Source organism: Heptranchias perlo, chromosome 18 (genome assembly GCF_035084215.1).
Source record: "Heptranchias perlo isolate sHepPer1 chromosome 18, sHepPer1.hap1, whole genome shotgun sequence".
In the NCBI taxonomy this organism is placed as follows: Eukaryota; Metazoa; Chordata; class Chondrichthyes; order Hexanchiformes; family Hexanchidae; genus Heptranchias; species Heptranchias perlo.
This window is the reverse complement of record NC_090342.1, coordinates 15855904-15875650: the sequence shown is the minus strand read 5'-3', so window position 1 is coordinate 15875650 and position 19747 is coordinate 15855904. Positions and strand designations below refer to the sequence as shown.

Sequence of the window (19747 nt, the reverse complement as noted above, 5' to 3'; positions counted from 1 at the left end):
GGATGTAGTTCAAATTATTGATAGCAGGCACGGATCAGGCGAGCATGCAGAGCCCTTGCAGATAAGGCGTGTGGTTCCTCTTGCACCCTTGCGTCTTCCTCCACTTCCTCTTCTGGCTCCACCCCCTCCTCCTCCTCCTCCTCCGCCTCTTCCTTCTCAGCCTTCTCCTCCTCCTCCACCTCTGGCTCAGGGTCTTCTCCAATCATTGGTGGCAAAGGCTGGTCCCTCATGATGGCGAGATTGTGCAGCTTACCACCACAAATCTGCCCACCCGCTCAGGGGAGTACTACAGGGCTCCTCCAGACCGGTCCAGGCAGCGGAAGGTTTGTTTGAGGAGGCCTATGGTGTGCTCCACAATATTGCGTGTGGCAGCATGGCTCTCATTCTAGGCCTGCTGTGCACGTGTGCGTAGGTTCCTGACCGGAGTCATGAGCCACGCGTGAGGGGATAGCCCTTATCACTCAGTAACCAGCCTTTGACTCGCCAAGTCGGGTGAAAGATAGCTAGCACGTTGGACTGCTGCATGACGAAGGTGTCATGACTGCTCCCAGGGTAGCAGTCATCGACCTCCATGATTCGATGCGTGTGGTCGCACACCAGCTGCACGTTGAGGGAGTGGAAGCCCTTTCGGTTGACAAAGACGGCTGAGTTGATGAGCGGGGCACGCAGAGCAATATGCGTGCAGTCAATGGCGCCCTGCACCATGGGGAAGCCAGCAATGCGAGCACGTTCTGCTTGTCTCTGTGGAGAGGGAACGTGATGAACCTGTTCCGCATCTAGTACTGTGCGTCTGTGACCGCCCTTACTGCATACTGCGAGATGTTGCACATGTCGCCAGCAGAAGCCTGAAATGTTCCTGAGGCGTAAAAATTCAGCACCATGGTGACCTTCACAGCCACAGGCAATGTTGTCCTCGCCCTACTTTGAGGCTGCAGTTGGGGCTGCACCAGATGACAGATCTCGGTCACGGCTTCCTTGGTGAACCTCAGGCGTTGGATGCAATCCTCCTCGATCATGTTGAGGTAAGAGAATTGGTTCCGGAAGGCCCTCATTGGGTAGGGTCTCCTGCTCAGTGCCCTGCGTCTCCTCGTCCTCCATCTCCATCTCCTCGCAGCTTGACCTGCTATGCGTGGCCTCTCTGCATGCTCCCAGGCATGCTCAATGTCCAGCGGGAGCCCTAACAGACTGCCCATGGTTGGCAGGAATGTTGTTCAACCACGGTTGTAACTTTCCGACCCATAAGGCAGTACCTGCCAAACCACTCAAATGTAGTCCAGGAACTCTCAGTAAGAATAGGGAGCTTCAAAATACACTTCCTACTCCTCCAGCAGCCAGAAGCAATAATCCAGCAACTAACCTGCAACACCTGCATGGCCCCTTTAAATAGCACTGGTGGGGGTGGGGGGGCGGTCCTTCAGGCACCGTAAGACACGTTCAGATTGTCAGAGTTAAGACTGTGCGTTGAGTTGAGTGTTAAGGTTGAAAATGGTGTCTATCACTTTAAATCAGTGTTGCACAATGATTGCACGCATTTTCTCCCTATTTTACGTGTCCAGCGTTCGGTATTTGCGCATGTGCTAACTCCTATACCAAGATGGCGTCCGGTGCATGAGACACTGGAAACGTGCATGCGCGTCTAAGACACCATCTTGGATGTCAGAGAGGCCATGTAGCGCCGAAACAATGGGCGCTACACGGCCCAATTTAGCACCCACTGTCTCTGTGCAGCACCGGGACTGAGGGCGGGGCGGGGTGGGGGGGAATATTTCCTATTAATTAAATGTTTTGTGTCAGTTTTTGCATTGATGATGGTAGTGAGAATGTAGGTGTACTTACTTGAGAAGGATGTGGAACAACTGTTAGAGATAACAGTAGAAAAGGAATTGATTCTGAAGAACATTAGAGAACTCAAGGTGGATAAGTCACCAGTCCCTGATGGCAGGCACCCAAGGCTGTTGATGGAAGCCAGAGCAGACATAGCAGAATCTCTGGCCACAGTTTATTAAATCCTTCTTAGATATGCAAATTGTGTTGGGGCACTAGAGGGTAGCCAGTGTAACACCTCTGAAGGCTAAGACGTTACTTAATTGAGGTTTAAAATTATGAAGGGTTTTGACAAAGTGAATCGGCACAAACTATATCCTCTGGTTGAGGGAGTCAGTGACGAGGAGTCAATTCAATATTGCCACCAAGGGCACGATAAGAGTGATTAGAAGAAATACCTTTACACGAAGGGTTATTAGAGCATGAATTCTGCCACAAGGTGTAGCTAAGTCAGTTACGATTGCATCTTTTGAGAGGAAAGTGGATAGCCCTCCTTTGCCTCAAATGCCTATGAGGGAGAGCAGGGCAATGAGATTAGTTTTGGATTGCTCTAGCAAAAAGCCGCCATAGACACGATGGGCCAAATGGCTTCCTTCTGTGCTGTAGGCTTGTATGATTCAATACATTTGCCTGGTGTGAACACATTCCTTTAGCTGCAAATTACAGTGAAAGCCAACAGTTAATTTGTAGCAGAAAGGCCAATTGGGGGACTGTACAAATGAGCAATTGCAGTTTGAAGCCATGAACTTGACCTTTATAAACTTTTTTTAGCAGCTAAAATACAACACACAATTGTTCCACATACATGTACTACTCCAAGTTAGTAAAAGGTACAGAGAAGCTAATTTATCAACATTCTGATTATCAAATTGAGAAAAACTCATTTTAGAAGATTTTCTTAATTTTTTTCAGCCTTGCATTGCTTCTAGTTTCCTGATACCTATGACATTCATTTCAGTAGCATTCAATTTCTCATCAAGTCATGCCTTGTTTACATGGCAACTGATGCATGAACGTTAAACAGGCTATCCCATCAGTACATTTCAGGACAAGAAACTCACATTTATTGTATTGTAGAGGAAAAACTTAAATCCACACCTTTTAGATATTGGAAATTCTGCTCCACAGCAAGTCAGTCAGATTCAGTGTTAATATAATGTCAATTAATTTTGAACAGATAGTAATATAATAAAATACCAAATTAGCAGTTGTGTAAATGAGCTACACATAACCAAAACAAAACTTCTACCATGTAATCTCAACAGAGTGTAATTTATTTTTAAGGAGTTAAAAAGCATTTGTCTTATACAATGAACAATATAGATACAAGAGCCAACACATTTATTCAACTCCTGTTCGGTTACATTAATGAGTATAGTTAAAGTTTGCTTGATAGTAGGTTTTGAAATTAATCTCTTTTCTGGTATTTTGCTCAATTCAATGTCAGCCTTTGCCTTTATCTCTTTCCGACAGGAAAAACAACCAGCTTAGGTCAAGGCTGAACTCTTCATTTTCCTGAAACAAAACCCTGCAACTTCACTTTTCTTTGCCGCCTGCTTAGTTTATTTAATAAGAAAACAAAGATTTTTATTTTGCCTGACAATTCATACAAGTTTTATAAACCATAAAAATAAAGACCTTTTCCAGCATGTTGTCATGTATGTAAAAGTCAAAGCATTAAAGAAAAATTAAGAAGCAGTTTCTCTGCCTTGTTATAAAGCAAGACCTGAAGAAATTCAATGCGTATTGACCAGTGTTTATATACATGTAATCTAATTATCACAGTTGGTTATTGATGCAACAGAAAACATTTGGTCAAATAAACCTGCATTTCAGCCAACACTAATATAACCACTCTTTATTTTGAGAGTCACCAATCAGGAGAGACAGCACAGAGGATGCCATTCCAATAGTCTTTGGTTGTGGTTCTGATTTCAAAGCAGTAGCGACTGTGGATGAGTTCGAGAGAAAGGTTGTGCTCCCACCATTACTATTCCTGCCCTCTCTCTATACTCTATTCAGGCAACATAAAAGCATTACATAGCTAACTACTTTTGTCCAGCCTATAGGAAAATTAGTTTATCTTTCAGATCAAAGAAAATTAGGCAGACCATGGCTGATTAGAATGCAACAGTAAAATTACCACACTTTCTATTCCACCCCTTTTCTCAAAGAAATGAGTCTAGTGTCAGATATGTAGGTATTTCCCACGACCAGGCTGGACTCTGTTTCTAACCGACACAGCAACCAGGACAATGGTTCTTATACAGTGACCAAAGTTCCTTAGTTCAGCCATTGTGCAACAAGAACTACTAACTTCTTTGCTAACATTTGACGAAACATCAAAATTTACATATTTTTTCTAATTGTATTTTTTTGAATGTGAACAAGTTTTATCTGGCTAAAGTTAAATGCCTTCTTTATTCCATCAGTAGAAAAAGCATGGGCTAAAGTATGATGCTGTATAAAAGGCGCTGATACTCGAGACTTAACAAACCTAGTGCTTTTTTTTCTTAAAAGGCAAACAACAGACAGCATAATGTTAATGCAATTCTGATCTGAGCATATTAATTAATTTCTACTTTGATTGTACTGCAAGTTCCTAAATTTTTTTAAATAGTTAAAAATATAAGCTCTATTCTGCATTTTAACACTAACTTACTTCTATTCTTACTATAATGTTGGGAGTTAAGAAAACTATACCTTGTTAAATTACTTGGGGTAAATTGAATAAATTTCAACTAAGGCACACTTTATTTGCATTTTACGAACTGTCTCAATCTCTCATGCATGCATAAAGACACTGTTGCTGTTTTTATTTATATGTAATTACTATGAATTAACTGTAAATCTCATATTTAGCTCCATTTAACGAGCAGATTGCAGCTGCCCATTTGAAAGTTTAATCGCTGCCTTCTTTCACTTCAGTTGGCACAATACAAAACATCTATTGAATTTTCTTTTAACACCACTGCCAATGCCCAGCCGACTTTTTAGCAAACCGATCAAGCGGAATAACAATGCAGCTGCAACATTTCATGGCATCGTCAGAGGGTCTCTCTTTCAGGCCAAAGCTGTTAATTAGGAACCAGAGAATGCAATTCTGCCAGCTTTTTTCTTTCGGCAATTACACATTGGCAATTGCATTTTTAGTAGGAAAATAAATCCTAATAAATGGACAGGATTGTAATTTGTCACACCAGTGTTTGGGCACAGTCTTTTGTGCGCATTTAATTCTTCCCTGATCAATAGCTATTTATAGTGTTGTCAAAAGGATACATTATTTTCTGCTATTTGCAAAAGTTTTTTTTCCCCTGTAATGATTTTTCTCTAGGCTAGTTGATACAATTTGTATGGAATATACCAATTAAATGAAGTGAAAAAAAAATTCTGTTCAACAATTTAGCTATAAGAGGAACACAAATAGGAATAATACTTAATGTGATAGCTCACATTAAATTCTCATTCAATGCTATATAAGAGTAGTTTTCAACAGCAATTTACAGTCAAGCCCTCATTTTGGTGAATATAAAATTCCTTCAATGCTCACAATCCATAATTATGCAAACTGTCCCATTTTCAAAGGCAACAGCGTGATGTCATTACCTTTAAACCCCTCAGTCAAACTTAAAAGCACAGAATAAAGTCATGAAGTTAGTGCCGCTGGGAATTAGTCAAGCTTGCTAGCTTTCCCAGCAAGAGGTTGCACTGGTGGATGTACTAACCTTGCCAATATCCATTAATCCCACTAAAGAAAGGAAGAAAGAAGCTCTAATTGTTGATTCAATGTTAATGAATTGAATACACATCTAAGGCTACCAGCGGAGACTATTAAGCTGTAAAACAAACACAGTTAGGTGAACTACACATCTGTGTGTTTCTGTAGTGCTCAATAAAATTCATGAGCTGCAGTAACAGTGTGCCCAGTGAAGAATTTAGTTCTCCAACAGTCAAAATCTGAGACAGGGAGTAGAGTTGTACCTCAATTGCCTCAGTGTTGATTTTGGGCTGAAAATGCTCACCCTCCCCTAACTTACCCCCTTAAAAAAGAGATATTTTTACATGTATGTCATATTTGTAAGAGAGATCTTCTTGCTTAAATTGAAATATGTATTTGTCAACAATATGGTCAAGATATGCAATTTATGGCTTTATATATTTTACATTTTTGTCCTATCTTTTACACAATTAAACATGCTTCTGTGTAACCTAGCATTACAATGTAGAAGCAATTAAACAATTTTAATTGAGTTGAACATATCACTTACAGAACATAAGCAAATGGTAACTAGCTTTACAATAATCTGAAACCAATGTCATAGTAAGAGATTTTAGAGGAACAAGTATTGTTGATAAAGCAAGGAGTTAAATGACAACACTACTTTGAAGTTTAAGGAAATGGAAATATAGGATATGATATACACATATACATCACATTTGAAAATGGAAAACTATAAAAAAGTTATTGGAAATATTAGTGGATAATCTGTAACTATTTGTATTGTATCCAAGAACACCCTTAACTAGTTTGCATGATTCATGGCTTTCAACTTATAGTTCTCACTCTTACAACAAGGGCATGAATCAATGGATCTACAATTATGTTTTTTTGTTTACTTATTTTCTTATCAATTTGTTAATCATCTCTCCTTGCTCCTTCGCTGGGATATACATTTCAAAAATACTCCAGTTGTCCAATAGACATTATTCATGTGTAAACTGTGAAAGATTGTCAGCAGGCTATTTATTTGAGAGAGTGTATCACAGCCGAGGCTAACCCTATCTTCACCTATGATTACAGATGTGCACTTCCAACAGGGATTGTTGATTTGCCTCCTCTTATTTGGATCCATATGCTATCTCTCTGTAATGCAGCGTTTAACACTTCATAGTTCATGGAACACCAAAGTTCATGTCAAATCTTGCAACTTTCAAACTCCTTAAGATACCTTAAACCGTACTTCATCCTAAATCCCTTTCCTTATAAAATTGCAAATAAAGTAATAAATAAACAGGAAATAAAGACACACGGAGTAATTTTGACCTAATTTGCCAGGCGTGAAATCCACGGGATCGGATGGAATGCTGGTTTTACTCCCCGCCCAATATTACTCTCCATTGATTTCCGATGGACAGGTTAGGTTAAAATTGCTCGCACTAAAGTACTAGAAGTGGAAAAATGGGGTAATTAATATATAATCTGAGGCCAATAGATTTGAGTGCTGAAATGTAGATTACTAAACTGGTGTTTAACTGAATGGTTTATAAAAACTGTATAACTAAGCACGAACTAATAGATATCACAAAAACAAAAAAAAAGACATTTATTTCTGTAAGAGAGCATGGTCGACATTACAATATGGACTAATGCTACTAGCGTATTTCATACAAAGTTGGATTTTGTGCTAAAATTGCACCAAACTAAGTCCATCTTGACAAAAGTGATAAAGTCTAATGCAAGTTGAATAATATGACTTATACCCTCTCAGCATCACCAAAGTCTTCATTTTGTCCAGTTCTTACAGGAATGACTACAGGATACCAAGTGTGATGTGTCCTGGATTTAGTTGCTTGGGATTTTTTTGTTATTGAAATATAAAGTTATTCTAATGTGTCTTCATTTTTTAAAAAAAAGGAATTTTAAATGCCAATCCATCCCTAATGATTGTGACTTTCACCCCTATCCCAATCAAAATAATGCACCATGGTGGCAAGCAATATCACAATATCACTTTTCAAGTATTTATGCTCATGAAAAACCTTCATCAACACAAACAATTGGTGCAAAGTACAATTTGTGCCAGTTCAAACAAAAATATAAGCTTTGGAGAAATGCAGCTGTAAATATAAACATTGGAATGTTCAGCTACCACTGCAGTAAAAAGAAAGGTTTTATTGCAAGTATTGCTTTACCAGATTACCAATGCATGTAATAAAGTAATAGCCTATCTGTGTTTTAGGTTATTTGATATGTGTAATTAAAGATAATTAAATCACCACGGTCACCGCAATCAATACTTGGCTTAGTTGGCAAGGTAAAAATTCTGCTTAGAAAACAAATTCTGATGAGGTGTCCCGTCAATAGACTTTTTGGACAAAAGAATGAAAACATCTATACAAAAGTCCCCAGTAAACGCCCTGGCAATGTTAAGAAGGCAGTAATTAAACAACTAAAGTACTGAATCGTAATTAGAATAAACAGCTTCATGGATGTTCCCTCAGATTCAGAACTGAAATTGGGCTACTGTTACCCTCCCAGAAGCTGTGCCTGGTTCTTTAATGCTCAAGTCTCCTTCCACAGGGCTGGAGGGGGGAAGTTTCTTTCCCCCTTGCCTTTCCTCTGAAGCACTTGCCATCATCATCATCATCATTCATTTTCATCTTCAATATGACTTATCAGCTGCTATATTCCTGTACAATTGGTAAAACAATATGAATGACAAGTTGCACGCTGTTGGTAGCTAAAAAATAAATGCTAACAAAAAATAAGTACCTACAAATACATGACCATTTGAAATAGACGAACAATAAAAGACAAGCTGATCCATTGGGGGTAATTTCAACCTAACCTCCCTGGGAGGAGGGGGGTGGGGGGCAGGAACTTATGGGATTGGGTCAGCCACCCATTTTACACGTTGCCCAATTTTACTCTTCATTGAAGTCAAGAGAGTAAAATCGTGTGGGATGTCAAATGGGCGGCCAACCCAATCCTGTTGGTTTCCCGCCAGGCAGGTAAGGTTAAAATTACCCCCATTTGAGTCTGTCCCATTCAGCCATGTTGGAACTAGGCAACACAACCTCTAATGCTTCCCACCCACCATCAGCCATGTCGTCTCCTGGGTGCAGCAAAATACAGTTTTTTAAAAACCTTAGGCCAATTCAGGGGAATAAGAATTCTGGGACATTCCTCTCCAACCCCCTGAAGCGATCAATAATGAGTTGCTGGAGATAACAATGATTACGAGGTACATTGTCCAACATCCCACCTAGCTCCCGTGCTCAGTGATATCAGCTACCCCCAGCATAAAGCACAACTTGGCAAATTGCATAAAGGTGGAGGATTTTTAAAAAGTTTATAATTTATTTTCACCTCTTGCCAATTTTCTTCACGCCCTACCTCGCTGGGGTAGGATTCCGGGACACAGGACACGGGAGCTCTTTAGTATCATTGTGTGAGTCTTGGCACAGTATGAGTGACAGCAGGCTATTCAGTCATGGGGTAGCCACGAACCTGTCCTCACCTGCATACACGTGCATTTCTAGCAGGGGTCACCACGTAACACGTCTATTCTCCCCTTCCTACCCCTTGGACACTAAAGCCAATTGTAGCACTCCTACTGCTGCCCTGGCTGAGACTGACTCGCTCAGCACAGACCAGGATTGTACTCGAGACTTCCCTGGTCCATAGGCTCAGCTACTCAAATTAACTAATTTAGCCATGAGGGTTTATTTAAAATTGAATCTATACCGATGACACTTAGGGGTTGAATTTCCACAGGATCTCTCTCGATCATGCGCCGTGACTTTGGCAGAACATCCGCGGAAACCCCAGAGAAAGCGGAAATTCAACCACTAGGTCAATAATATAACAGAAAAGAAAATAGTGTCTTGCAACAACATGGTTTCACATTCAGTGTACATGGAAAATTACAACTAAACGGTTCTGTACAGAAGTACTAATGCTTAGAATTTATTGTTTGAGATATTATAGCATATAAATACTTAATCTGTTCATGTGACATTCATCTACTGCTTCTATTAAAACATTTTCTTCATTCTCTTTTGTGACTAGTGGCATGAGGCAACCCACTGCTTTTACTTCTAGCAGATCGTGCTCTGGGTTGTTTCCGTAACAAACATCCCTTTTTTATGTGGATAGGTCGTCAGGCTGACCAGGGGGATCAGCTAGATGTAACCGGGGTGGGGGCGGGGGTCGTCACTCCTGTTCCCATCAGATGCGATGTCAACCCAGCATTCAGAGGCCGGACGGAGCCCTGTTCATCTGCTTGCCGGGGCTATGATGGGTCGGGCCACTCTGCTCCAATCAGACGCAGGTACCCTGCTGGATGTCAACCTAGTACTCAGAGACCGGAACTCTTGTCTCCATTTGCTGGGGCTGCCTGGGGTGGAGCTCGAACTCAATCTTCTGACTCAGTGGTAGAACTGAGCCAAGGCTCACTCACTTAATAGAACTATTAACCCTTTTAAAGTAACTGGGTTAATGAACTAGGAATATCATACAATTGCATTAAGCATTCATATGTTAATATTGCAAATAGCAATTTTTAGGCTCAAGTTATTAGTTTATGTGCATAATGAAATTTTAAAGATAAAAATTAACAACACAAGGCACTGGGTCAGTTCACAAAGTCTAATGAGATTGATCGGTTCAAACAATGTCCAGCTTGGAACAACAAAGCACTGCTGCATAGAAGGCACAAATCCTCCATGTATACATTAAATCCTTAAATGTACAGTATTTATGTTTGCTGGAAATGGCATTTATGCACTATATGATAAAACTTAGTTCAGATCAGTTGAAGTTTAAACATTTGCACTAATCTGCAGATGAGATCAGTGGCCACTGACAGGCTGCTGCATAATTCATTAAGCAGATCTCTGGAATCAATAAACCATGTCAACTTTTGAAGATGTACAGTTCCCCATCTTCAGTATACATAATGCTTTTTAAAAAATAATTAATTATGGTCGTTCTACTACCAGGATAGAGCTGCATATATGTCTTTTCCCCCAATTTTCTCCTCTCCTCTTGGTGCTGAAATTCAGTTTTGCAGCTGCTAACAACCCACTGACACCTAACTCATGTGGCATTGTTCATCTATTTAGCCTTGACAGTATTAGCAGGCTATTCGACTATACAAGGCATCACAGCTGAACAGATTATTTTCATCTGACATTTCACCTGGATGCTTTCCAGCAGGAATGATGGGGTAGCAATCAGGGATAAAAACTTTGGCTGATTTTTCCCCTTTCCTTAGCTGAGGTTAATGGTAGCTCCCCAACTGCTGCTCCAGCTAAGAATAACTAACAGCACAGAGTAGAAATTAAAGCTGGGAACTTCTAGGGGCTAATTTTCCTGCTCCCCACCCCCCTCCTCCAGCATTGGACAGGAACAATGCACCCAAAATGTGCTGTGTCTGTCCATGCTTAGGAGTGCTGGGATTTCCTGTCCTGGAACATGACTGGGAGGCACTTGAGGTACAGGCCTGCCTCCTGACAGGTCTTAGCAAAAGGGGCAAGAAATTAAAGTGTGGCCTGCAGTTGTGTTTCTTGTCATTGACACCATAGCCTTCTGAAGGAGGTTGAAGAATATAAAAGAACTTCTGAACATATAACTGGCTTCTATTTGGTGTGAGGAACTGGTCCAGCATTACAAAATGTCTGAAGAATTAATCTGCTATGTGGATGAAAGTGCTTTATCCCCTCCCCTTTTATCTTCTCACCTCCTGGGATACAACAACTTGCATGTATATCATGCCTTTAATGTAGTAAAATGTCACATGGCGCTTCACAGTAGCCTTATCAGTTCCACAAGTTCTGCCAACCCACCAGTACCTCACTTAAGTGCCATTCTTCATGTGTGAGCCTAGATTGTGATAGTCAATGGGCTATTTTACCATGGGGTTGGGGGCAACACAGCCAAGGCAAACTTGTCCTTGCTCGAAGTCCACACTTGCACATTATATTATATTATGTATAAAGAAAGAAAACTTTGCATTAATATAATGCCTTTCACGACCTCAGGATGTCCCAAAGCGCGTTACAGCAAATGAAGTACTTTTTGAAGCATACGCACTGTTGTAATGTAGGAATGTAAGCTCAATTACAAAAAGAGCTCTGTAAAAATACGGATCATCTTTAATAAAGTTCAGAAACTCATTCACTGTATCAAACTGTTGCAGATGTTCAAATCCTTTATGTGCCATTTCATGCTTTTAACTTCTGGTAGATTGAACTACAGATGCAAATGATCCAAAAGCATTCATTTGTTCATGTTAACTATTTCTTCTCTGTTAATGGCTGCTAAGAAGTACATTTTGCCTAGACAAGATGTTACCATTCAGACTAAAATGCACAATCAACTTCTAAATATAACAACGTTCCTAACAAGAATCTTTTTATCTAATTGGAAAGCATATTGTTTACTACGTTTCCGCTTGCGAATGGCTGCTATGTTTGTGCATCACAGCACCTATGACAAGGTAAATGAACTGGCGGCAGGGACAGCAGCTTCCATATGTCAGGTGCTGCCACTTAGTTTCCACTGTTCCACTGCCAGCTCAGTTTGGGTTGTAATGGTGCTTTCCATTCACATCCAGCAAGGATATACATGACAGTGAACTGCATAATGGCACGTGAAAGTCAGCTTTCAAAAATGTTAGTCTTTGGAACATAATAATTGCTAATTCGCCTTACCAGTCTGGTAGTCACATGACACAATGATAATGGAGTTGTTGCCTAATCATAGCAATCAATCTCTATCAATTAGTCTACAACAGACACAGAAATTACACGAGAAAAACCCCACTGGTGAGGAGCTTTGGGGAGCATTGGTCCAAAGTCACTTGTTCCTCTTAAGCATGCTAAACTTACCACGTCATATCTCAAATTATTCATATACTGTATCCCAAAATGTTATTTTCTGAAATAAATCTATCAAATTTACATTTTAATGAATCAATACTAACTGCTTCCCTCACTGATATATTGTTTCCACAGATTAGTTTTAAATTTACCCCCTTCATGAGCAGGCCATGTCCTCAGGTTCTATTGTTCTGTACAAAATGAAACAGCTTGTCATGGTCTACATTATCTAGTCCCTTTAGAATCCCAACCACCTCTCAACCTTCTCTTTTCCAGTGGGAACATGCCCAGCCATGGTTCAGTGGCAATACTCTTGCTTCTGAGTCAGCAAGTTGTGGGTTCAAGCCCCACTCCAGAGACCTGAGCATGTAATCTAGACTGACACTTCAGTGCAATATGAGGGAGTGCAGCACTGTTGGAGGTGCTGTCTTTCAGATAAGATATTAAAGCAAGGTCCTCTTTGCCTGCGTAGGTGGATGTAAAAGATCCCATGGCATTACTTGAAGAGCAGGAGAGATATGCTGGTCAACATTTATTCCTCCACCAAAAACCATTAATTGGTCATTTATCTCATTGCTGTTTGCAGGATCTTGCTGTGTGCAAATTGGGTGCTGTGGTTGCCTAAATTACAAGAGTAACTACACTTCAGAAGTAATTCAGTGGCTGCAAAGCCCTTTGGGAGGTCTTGAGGACAAGAAGAGTGCTATATAAATGCAACTCTTTAAAAAAGTTTATGTTCATAACATTTAATAGAAGGTCCCCAGAAAGTACACATGGGAGGCTGCTTAGGAGTAAGGTTTACCTAAACTTGTGAGGTTTGGTAGAAGTGAACAAAGTAGTTTTTCAAGGTTTCAGTTTGGATAAAAAGTAGATTTTAGAAAGGTGACAAATTTTCACCTTATTAAACTGGAGTTAGGAATCATACCTGCTCCAGATTGATCCTAAATTTAAGTCAGTGGTGATTCTTAGTCTCCTCCATTTCCATTACAGGGGCTTTTTTTTGGTTTTAAATTCTACTTCCCATTGAATAAAAGGCCATCTCCTTTGCTTCACCGTACAAGTGACACAATTGTTCTTGTTTCTGGCTGATGTCACATTGAAAGGATTTGCGTACGAGGCGCAGAGAATGCTGATGCTGTCTCACAGCTGGTTAAAAGTAGGGAGGGATGAACTCACCAGGCTCCTAGGGCAGCCTGTTCAATGTGATCCACACCTTCACTGCTGGAACCAGGCTGCCTTCATCAGTGCAATTGTCGCCGAGTGCACCAAATAACCAGTCATAATGTCATCCTCCCCAACTTGCAGTCTTCCATTGTTTGGTCCAAGCACAGGGCCTTATGCTTTCCCTGTCTGTCCATCAAACAGAGGCAGGAGATAATGTGTAACATTATTCACCATATGAATTGAATCATTTTCCTAGAACAACTCGCTTCTTGTGTGAGAATTCTTAGCGGTTTAGAATTTGAAGGAGAAAACGGGACTTAAGGCTATTAAATTCTCGCAATACAAATTTTAATGCAATTCATATCGCAACGCTGCTTCAAAAAGTTATATTTAAAGAAGAATATACACAACGTAGCACTGTTTATGTTATCTTGTTAGTAAGCCTACAGAATTCTATCTGCTGCAGGTTATATTAGATATGAACTGCTGAGCTGTTGATTTATCTTGGCTGAATCAGATTGTAAGCGTATTATTTCACCTTAGTGTGCATCCTTTAAAATGATTTAATAGAAAATATTAAGTTATTCATCTTGCCGAAAAAAAATACCATATGAGCAATACGTGGCCAATTATTCATAATGTCCTTTCGAAATCAAATCGCACGAACTGCCTGACTGTTTTTGTAATCTCAAATGAAGTTTACGAGGCATCAGTCAACGCCCAATAAAAAGCTGCCTGGAAACTGGCTTTATTCGATTGATTTCTTAAACACACTCACATGTACGTAGACGATGGGAATGTTGCCTTTCAGATTCCTGGAATAGTAACGATAACGTCCAACATTTATACAGCACAAGGAGAAAGGAGAAACAGCAGCATGCGATTTCAGTCTATTTTTAAAAAAAATCAGCGTTCCCCACCCCTCCATTTATACACAGCAACAACGTAATTTGTAAAGCATTGCACATGGTAAATACACAATAGTACCCTTGCAAGTTGATTCCTTTCATGAGAAATGTGCAAGAGCTGTGATAAGCCCACTCGTGGTTTCTGACGAGCACTCTCCACCTTTGGGCAAACCTTGTACTGCTAACAGTCGATGGTCGTTATCGCAGAACTAGCCGATACAGACATAGAACAAAAAACAAATAGAACCCAGAGCTGGGAGCGTTTGTCAGAATCACCTGAAAAGAACGTGTCTTATTCAGACCCGCGGAGAGTTATCATTTATTCAGAACTATATTATAAGCCTCAGTCAAATAATTTGATCAAGAAAATAAATTGGTGAAAATTTAATTTAGATCAGAAGTATTTTTCTCAGGGAAAGTGTGATACAAGTCTAGAATAAATTGCCGGCAGTGTAGTAGAAATGCAGTCTCCAAGGGATTTAAAACAGTTGGGATGCTAGGCTGGGAAAACTGGGATACCAGAGGGGCGAGCAGCGGTGGGCAATGGGCTTTTTCTCCTCCTTGACTTTTCTAATGTTTAACATCACAATTCTTAAGTTTATGGTGTGTGACTGTCCGACTGCCCTTTGCCTGTTTCAATGAATTGAAGAAAGCTTTTTATTTCAGGGAGGTTCGCCCCTGATGTTCTACGTTTCTATTTGTGTCTGGTGCTGAATTCTGAAGGAGCGGTTTGAATGTCTCCAGTGAGGTGTAAAAGATGATTATTTTGAGCTTCTGTTCTGCTCAGGCCGATCGCTTTCTCACCCACTCTCTTGTGAAAGTGATATGTAAAGATTGGGAACAAGCCCGTCACCTGCCTCTGTCCGCTCCCGAAGCACTGTTGCTTGGTGAAAGCAAAATATATCCCATCCACTTAATACAAAAAAAGTACGATTATTTTCACAATTAAGAGAGTTCGTGAAGATTGACTAGGTTTAAATATAAATGTAACCTATTATATTTCTAGCCTGCAACATGGGATTTTAATTTATATATGATTCTAGGTTATAGACCTATATACTCAGATATTACAAAATCTAAGTATGTTTACTATATGATACATTAACTATTGAGCTACGAAGCTAATTACCTCTAAATTGCCAGATTTCACGTTAGCGCCGCAGCTTCACTTTGATGGGGGTCAGTTCCACTCCGTGTTAAGTTTTGCTTTTCATTTCCTATTTATTTTCGTTCAATTTAGGAAATTAAGCTCAGTTAAACAATTACAGTTGATCGTGTAACTTTATAATTCTGCAGCCTGCCTGTCTGCGGTTGAGTAAGAAAATGTTTCAGGGTAAAAATGTACTTATGAAGTTCCTGATTTATTCCAGTTGAGAAATCTTGCGTATGTGTTATCTCGCCAATTTTACATTTCGCATCTTAACACCAAACAGGTCATCACTTCCTAAAAGATTATAGAGCATAGGTACACTGCAGCCCCTGCTCTGGCAGTTTGCCCGGGACAAGTTAGACAGAGTTTTTCGGAATCCCATTTAAAGCCGATATTGAACCTGTGAGGCACGGGATCACATTTTGTACCGTACTTCGTAGCCTTTTAGCGAAAGGGCGCCTGAATAAGCTAGCACTCCAGTATCAGAGAATCATACAGCACAGGAGGCCATTCGGCCCATCGTGCCTGTGCCTGCTCTTTGAAGAGCTAGCCAATGACAGTAGTCCCACTCCCCTGCTCTTTCCCTATAGCCCTGTATTTTTTTCCTTTTTCAAGTATATATCCCATTCCCCTTTGAGTTACTATTGAATCTGCTTCCATCACCCTTTCAGGCAATGCATTCCAGTACTTTGGAACGTGTTAAGTTTAGATAGTACAATATCTCTCAATAGCTGGACATGAATGATTTGTCTCCCGTGCCTCAAAGAACAAATTTAGGAATTCCACAGCGAAATCACGTTACCACTATCAAGAAAAGTAGGCACTTTTTGACTGTCAACAGGGAAGAGAAACAACATTTTAAAACAAAAGTACATTAAGTGAACCTAAAGTACATTCGGTGCTAAATCGCTGTCAAGCCGTCAGGTTACATGCACCGATTTTTTAAAACAGACCTAATGGTTATGATTTGAGGTGAACGCATGCACATGTCCCTGTCGTTTTTGGGGTTCTACCTCCAAATCTTGCACAATGTCTCCGTCTGGTGTTTCGCGTGGTTATACAGCAGCCCGTGAGAGAATCCAAAGTCAGCAAATCACAGTTCTACCCTATGGATCTCTCCCTCTCCTCACATTTGCTTACAGGTGGAATTGTTCTCCCTCCCTCGCTGCTGCTTTGGCTACAATGTCTTAGTGCTTTAGCACCATGACTGAGATGACTACAAGCAGACAAGAGTTATGGCGATTGGAGCGTGGGCTATAGTAAGTTACTATTTCTTATCTGATCAGCCACTTTACCCTGCCTCCACCTTAACATACTCATGGGGATTGAGAGTTATTTTAATGTTTCATTCATGAAATGTCTGACATTATTACACAGGAAGCCCAGACTGGGGCACCTGGACCGTCCGAGAGTGCTATATTTGGGGGCATCAAATGCATCCGTGGACTTACAGGTACGAGGTGAAGACGCTGAGGTTTGCAGGGATCGCCGCGAGCCCCAGATCCGAGCAGTCCACGCGCACCAGGACGCCGTCTTCTTCGCACCGACAGGGCGACGGGCAGCCACTTTTCCTCGCCTGGCCAGCCTCGGCCAACACCGCACAGAATGGGAAGGACAGGGGCAGCAGGCACAAGCCGAGCAGCCAGAGCCAGAGCCGCGGCCGCCTCATGTCTGGGTGCAGTCGGTGAAGGGGCGCTGACTGTCACTTCTCTCTCCCCACATGCCGCGCCGGCAACAGCTCGAACTCCGGACCTGCAGCCACAGCCGTCCCTTTAAATAACCCCCACCCCCCACTTAACCAGCGCGCTCCCGCCCATCTATGACGTCGCCATCAGGCGCGCGCACTTCTCCTCTCTTCACCCCCACCCACCTCCTAGGGCTTGTGTTTGGCAAAGGGCGACAGCGCGCACGCGTGCTTGGACACTGGTGTCACCCGCTGACTCCAGGGTGACTGTCAATCACTGCCGCAAACACCCCCTCCCCCGCCCCGCTTTTCACCATACACAGCTAACTTGGCAAATCCGTCCCAATGCAAACGTAAGAAGTTAATCCGCAGATGCAAACCCCAGCACACAACATGCTCCTAATACTATATAACACTCAAAATGCACAAAACATGATCATAAAGGGATATGGAAATCCTTGAAAGTACACAAATGGCAGCCCTCAGATAACATAGAAACCCTAAAAGCTCGCATAAGGGCATAAATAATTTTAGCAACTACTTGTCTTTATGTAGCAGTAAGAGGGGGGAAAGTGGGCATTTGATAAGGAATGGGAGTCGGTGGAGGGCGGTGACCCAAGGGATGGTGGGATAACTCTTAGGCGGTTTTTGGAGGCAGGGAGAGCGGTAGCAATGCAAAGTGGGTTTGGAGAAGAGTGCAAAGGGCAGCGGCTAATGAGTTAAAGGTCAGAGTCCCAGTAGCGGAACCCCCCAATTTATGTTCCAACACCCTTAAACACAAAACACGATTGAATGACAAGCGCACTAAAGCACATACTATCCCGTTGCACAGAGCTTAACACGATACTTATAGAGTCTCCAAAAAACAAAACCCTCAAAACATATTTACCCCAAATCAAATCTCCAAAACATAGGACAAAATACACAACGAATAGAACATACAGCAAAAATATATGCCAACCCCCCCACGCCCTTCCTCAAAAAACACACATAATTTATACACATTGCTGCAAGTTTCCAAAGTTTGAACGTTTTCAGTGGTGGTATTTCCATAACATGTGCGAAACCCATTAGAATTTGAAATGCTGCTGGAATGAGGTCTACTGTTTCCTTTAGAAATGTAGCTGTCAAGCTAATCTTTTGTTAAAATAAATGTAACAGTCCGGCACACATGCAGTTTTTTCCGGTAAAAGCGTTTGAGAATACCTCAGAAAATGGGCAGAAGTGTTCTCCAAACTTTTTAAAACCTTTACAGATTTTTGAAGCTCCGCGAGTTTTGCAGGATATTAGTGTCCTCGAATAATCCACATTCGCTTTTCATAACACAACAGTGAAACTAATCAGATATAAAAATAATCTGAACGTTTATATTGTAATTACGCAGTACAACTGCATTCAGATAAAACTTTTATAATCAAAAGTACAAGTTGCTTTTTGTTAGGGTTCCGTCGTATTTGAGGATGAACTGTTATAGTAATTCAGAAGTAAAATATATTCATTGCTAATTGGAGCATATTATTATTGTCAATACCTGTTGCATTAATTAGAGTCTGAACATCACTGAAAAGAATAGATTACTTCTACTGTGTTGAGAATTCCAGGCAAGCCTTATCCTCTTTTTAATCCTTCTTCTGTCTCACTGTAAAAACAAGGATTAAAAAGGTATCAGTGTTAGAGGTGGTGATGAAGGGAAATGGAGGGGCACCTGTAGATCTGGCTGGAAGCGTGATGTATTTCGGGGATAGGTTCTGAAGCTGAAATTGAGGGAGTGGGGAGAAAGGGCTGAAGCAGACAAGGAGGCCAGGAATGGAGAAGGAAAGGTTTGAATTTTGATAAAAGAGAGGGATCTCAGGGGACTCTCCAAGATACAGATTGGGCGAGAAGGGGAATCGTGGAAACATGGAGCAGGATCTTCGAAATGGGAAGTGCTGGGGAAAACTTGGAGACACGGAGGGTGGAATCTCAGAGACATGAAATAGATTGGAGGGCGATCCTGGTCACGTGGAGTGGACGGGGGAACGGACCATCTTATCAAATTCATTGCGAGAAATCCCCAGAAAACCGTTAGGAGCAATGTTAAATTCTCACACTGTTTACAAAGTAAAATATTATCCTGCAAAAGGCAATCTGCTAGGAAAAAGAACGCTTAATATTTTTAATCTTCTGATGGACGTGCACTGCATTCTTATATGCGGGGGAGGGAGCGCAGAGAGAACTTTGGGACCTGGTCTCGTTAGAGCCGGCTGTCCCTTCCTAATTTTATGTTTTGGTTTTCATTCCTAAATAATTCAATAATTTGATAACTAATGTTAGTGTTTCTTTATTGGGTAGGTATTTGATAATCTAACTATTCCGATTGCATTGTTGAATTAATATTTTTAACGTATGTATAAATTGAAGTAATTATTTTAC

The 19747-nt window shown here is 41.0% G+C and overlaps 1 protein-coding gene across 1 annotated transcript in view; it reads right to left on the bottom strand.

Moving 5' to 3' along the window:
* LOC137334620 (leucine-rich repeat-containing G-protein coupled receptor 5A-like) overlaps nt 1-17394 on the bottom strand; it is a 139109-nt gene extending 121715 nt beyond the window's left edge. Inside the window, exon 1 of the mRNA XM_067999438.1 lies at nt 17103-17394. Coding sequence (XP_067855539.1) covers nt 17103-17320 — 218 coding nt within the window. The 5' untranslated portion in view covers nt 17321-17394. The remainder of the gene's footprint in view (nt 1-17102) is intronic.
* Nucleotides 17395-19747: the final 2353 nt, after the last annotated feature.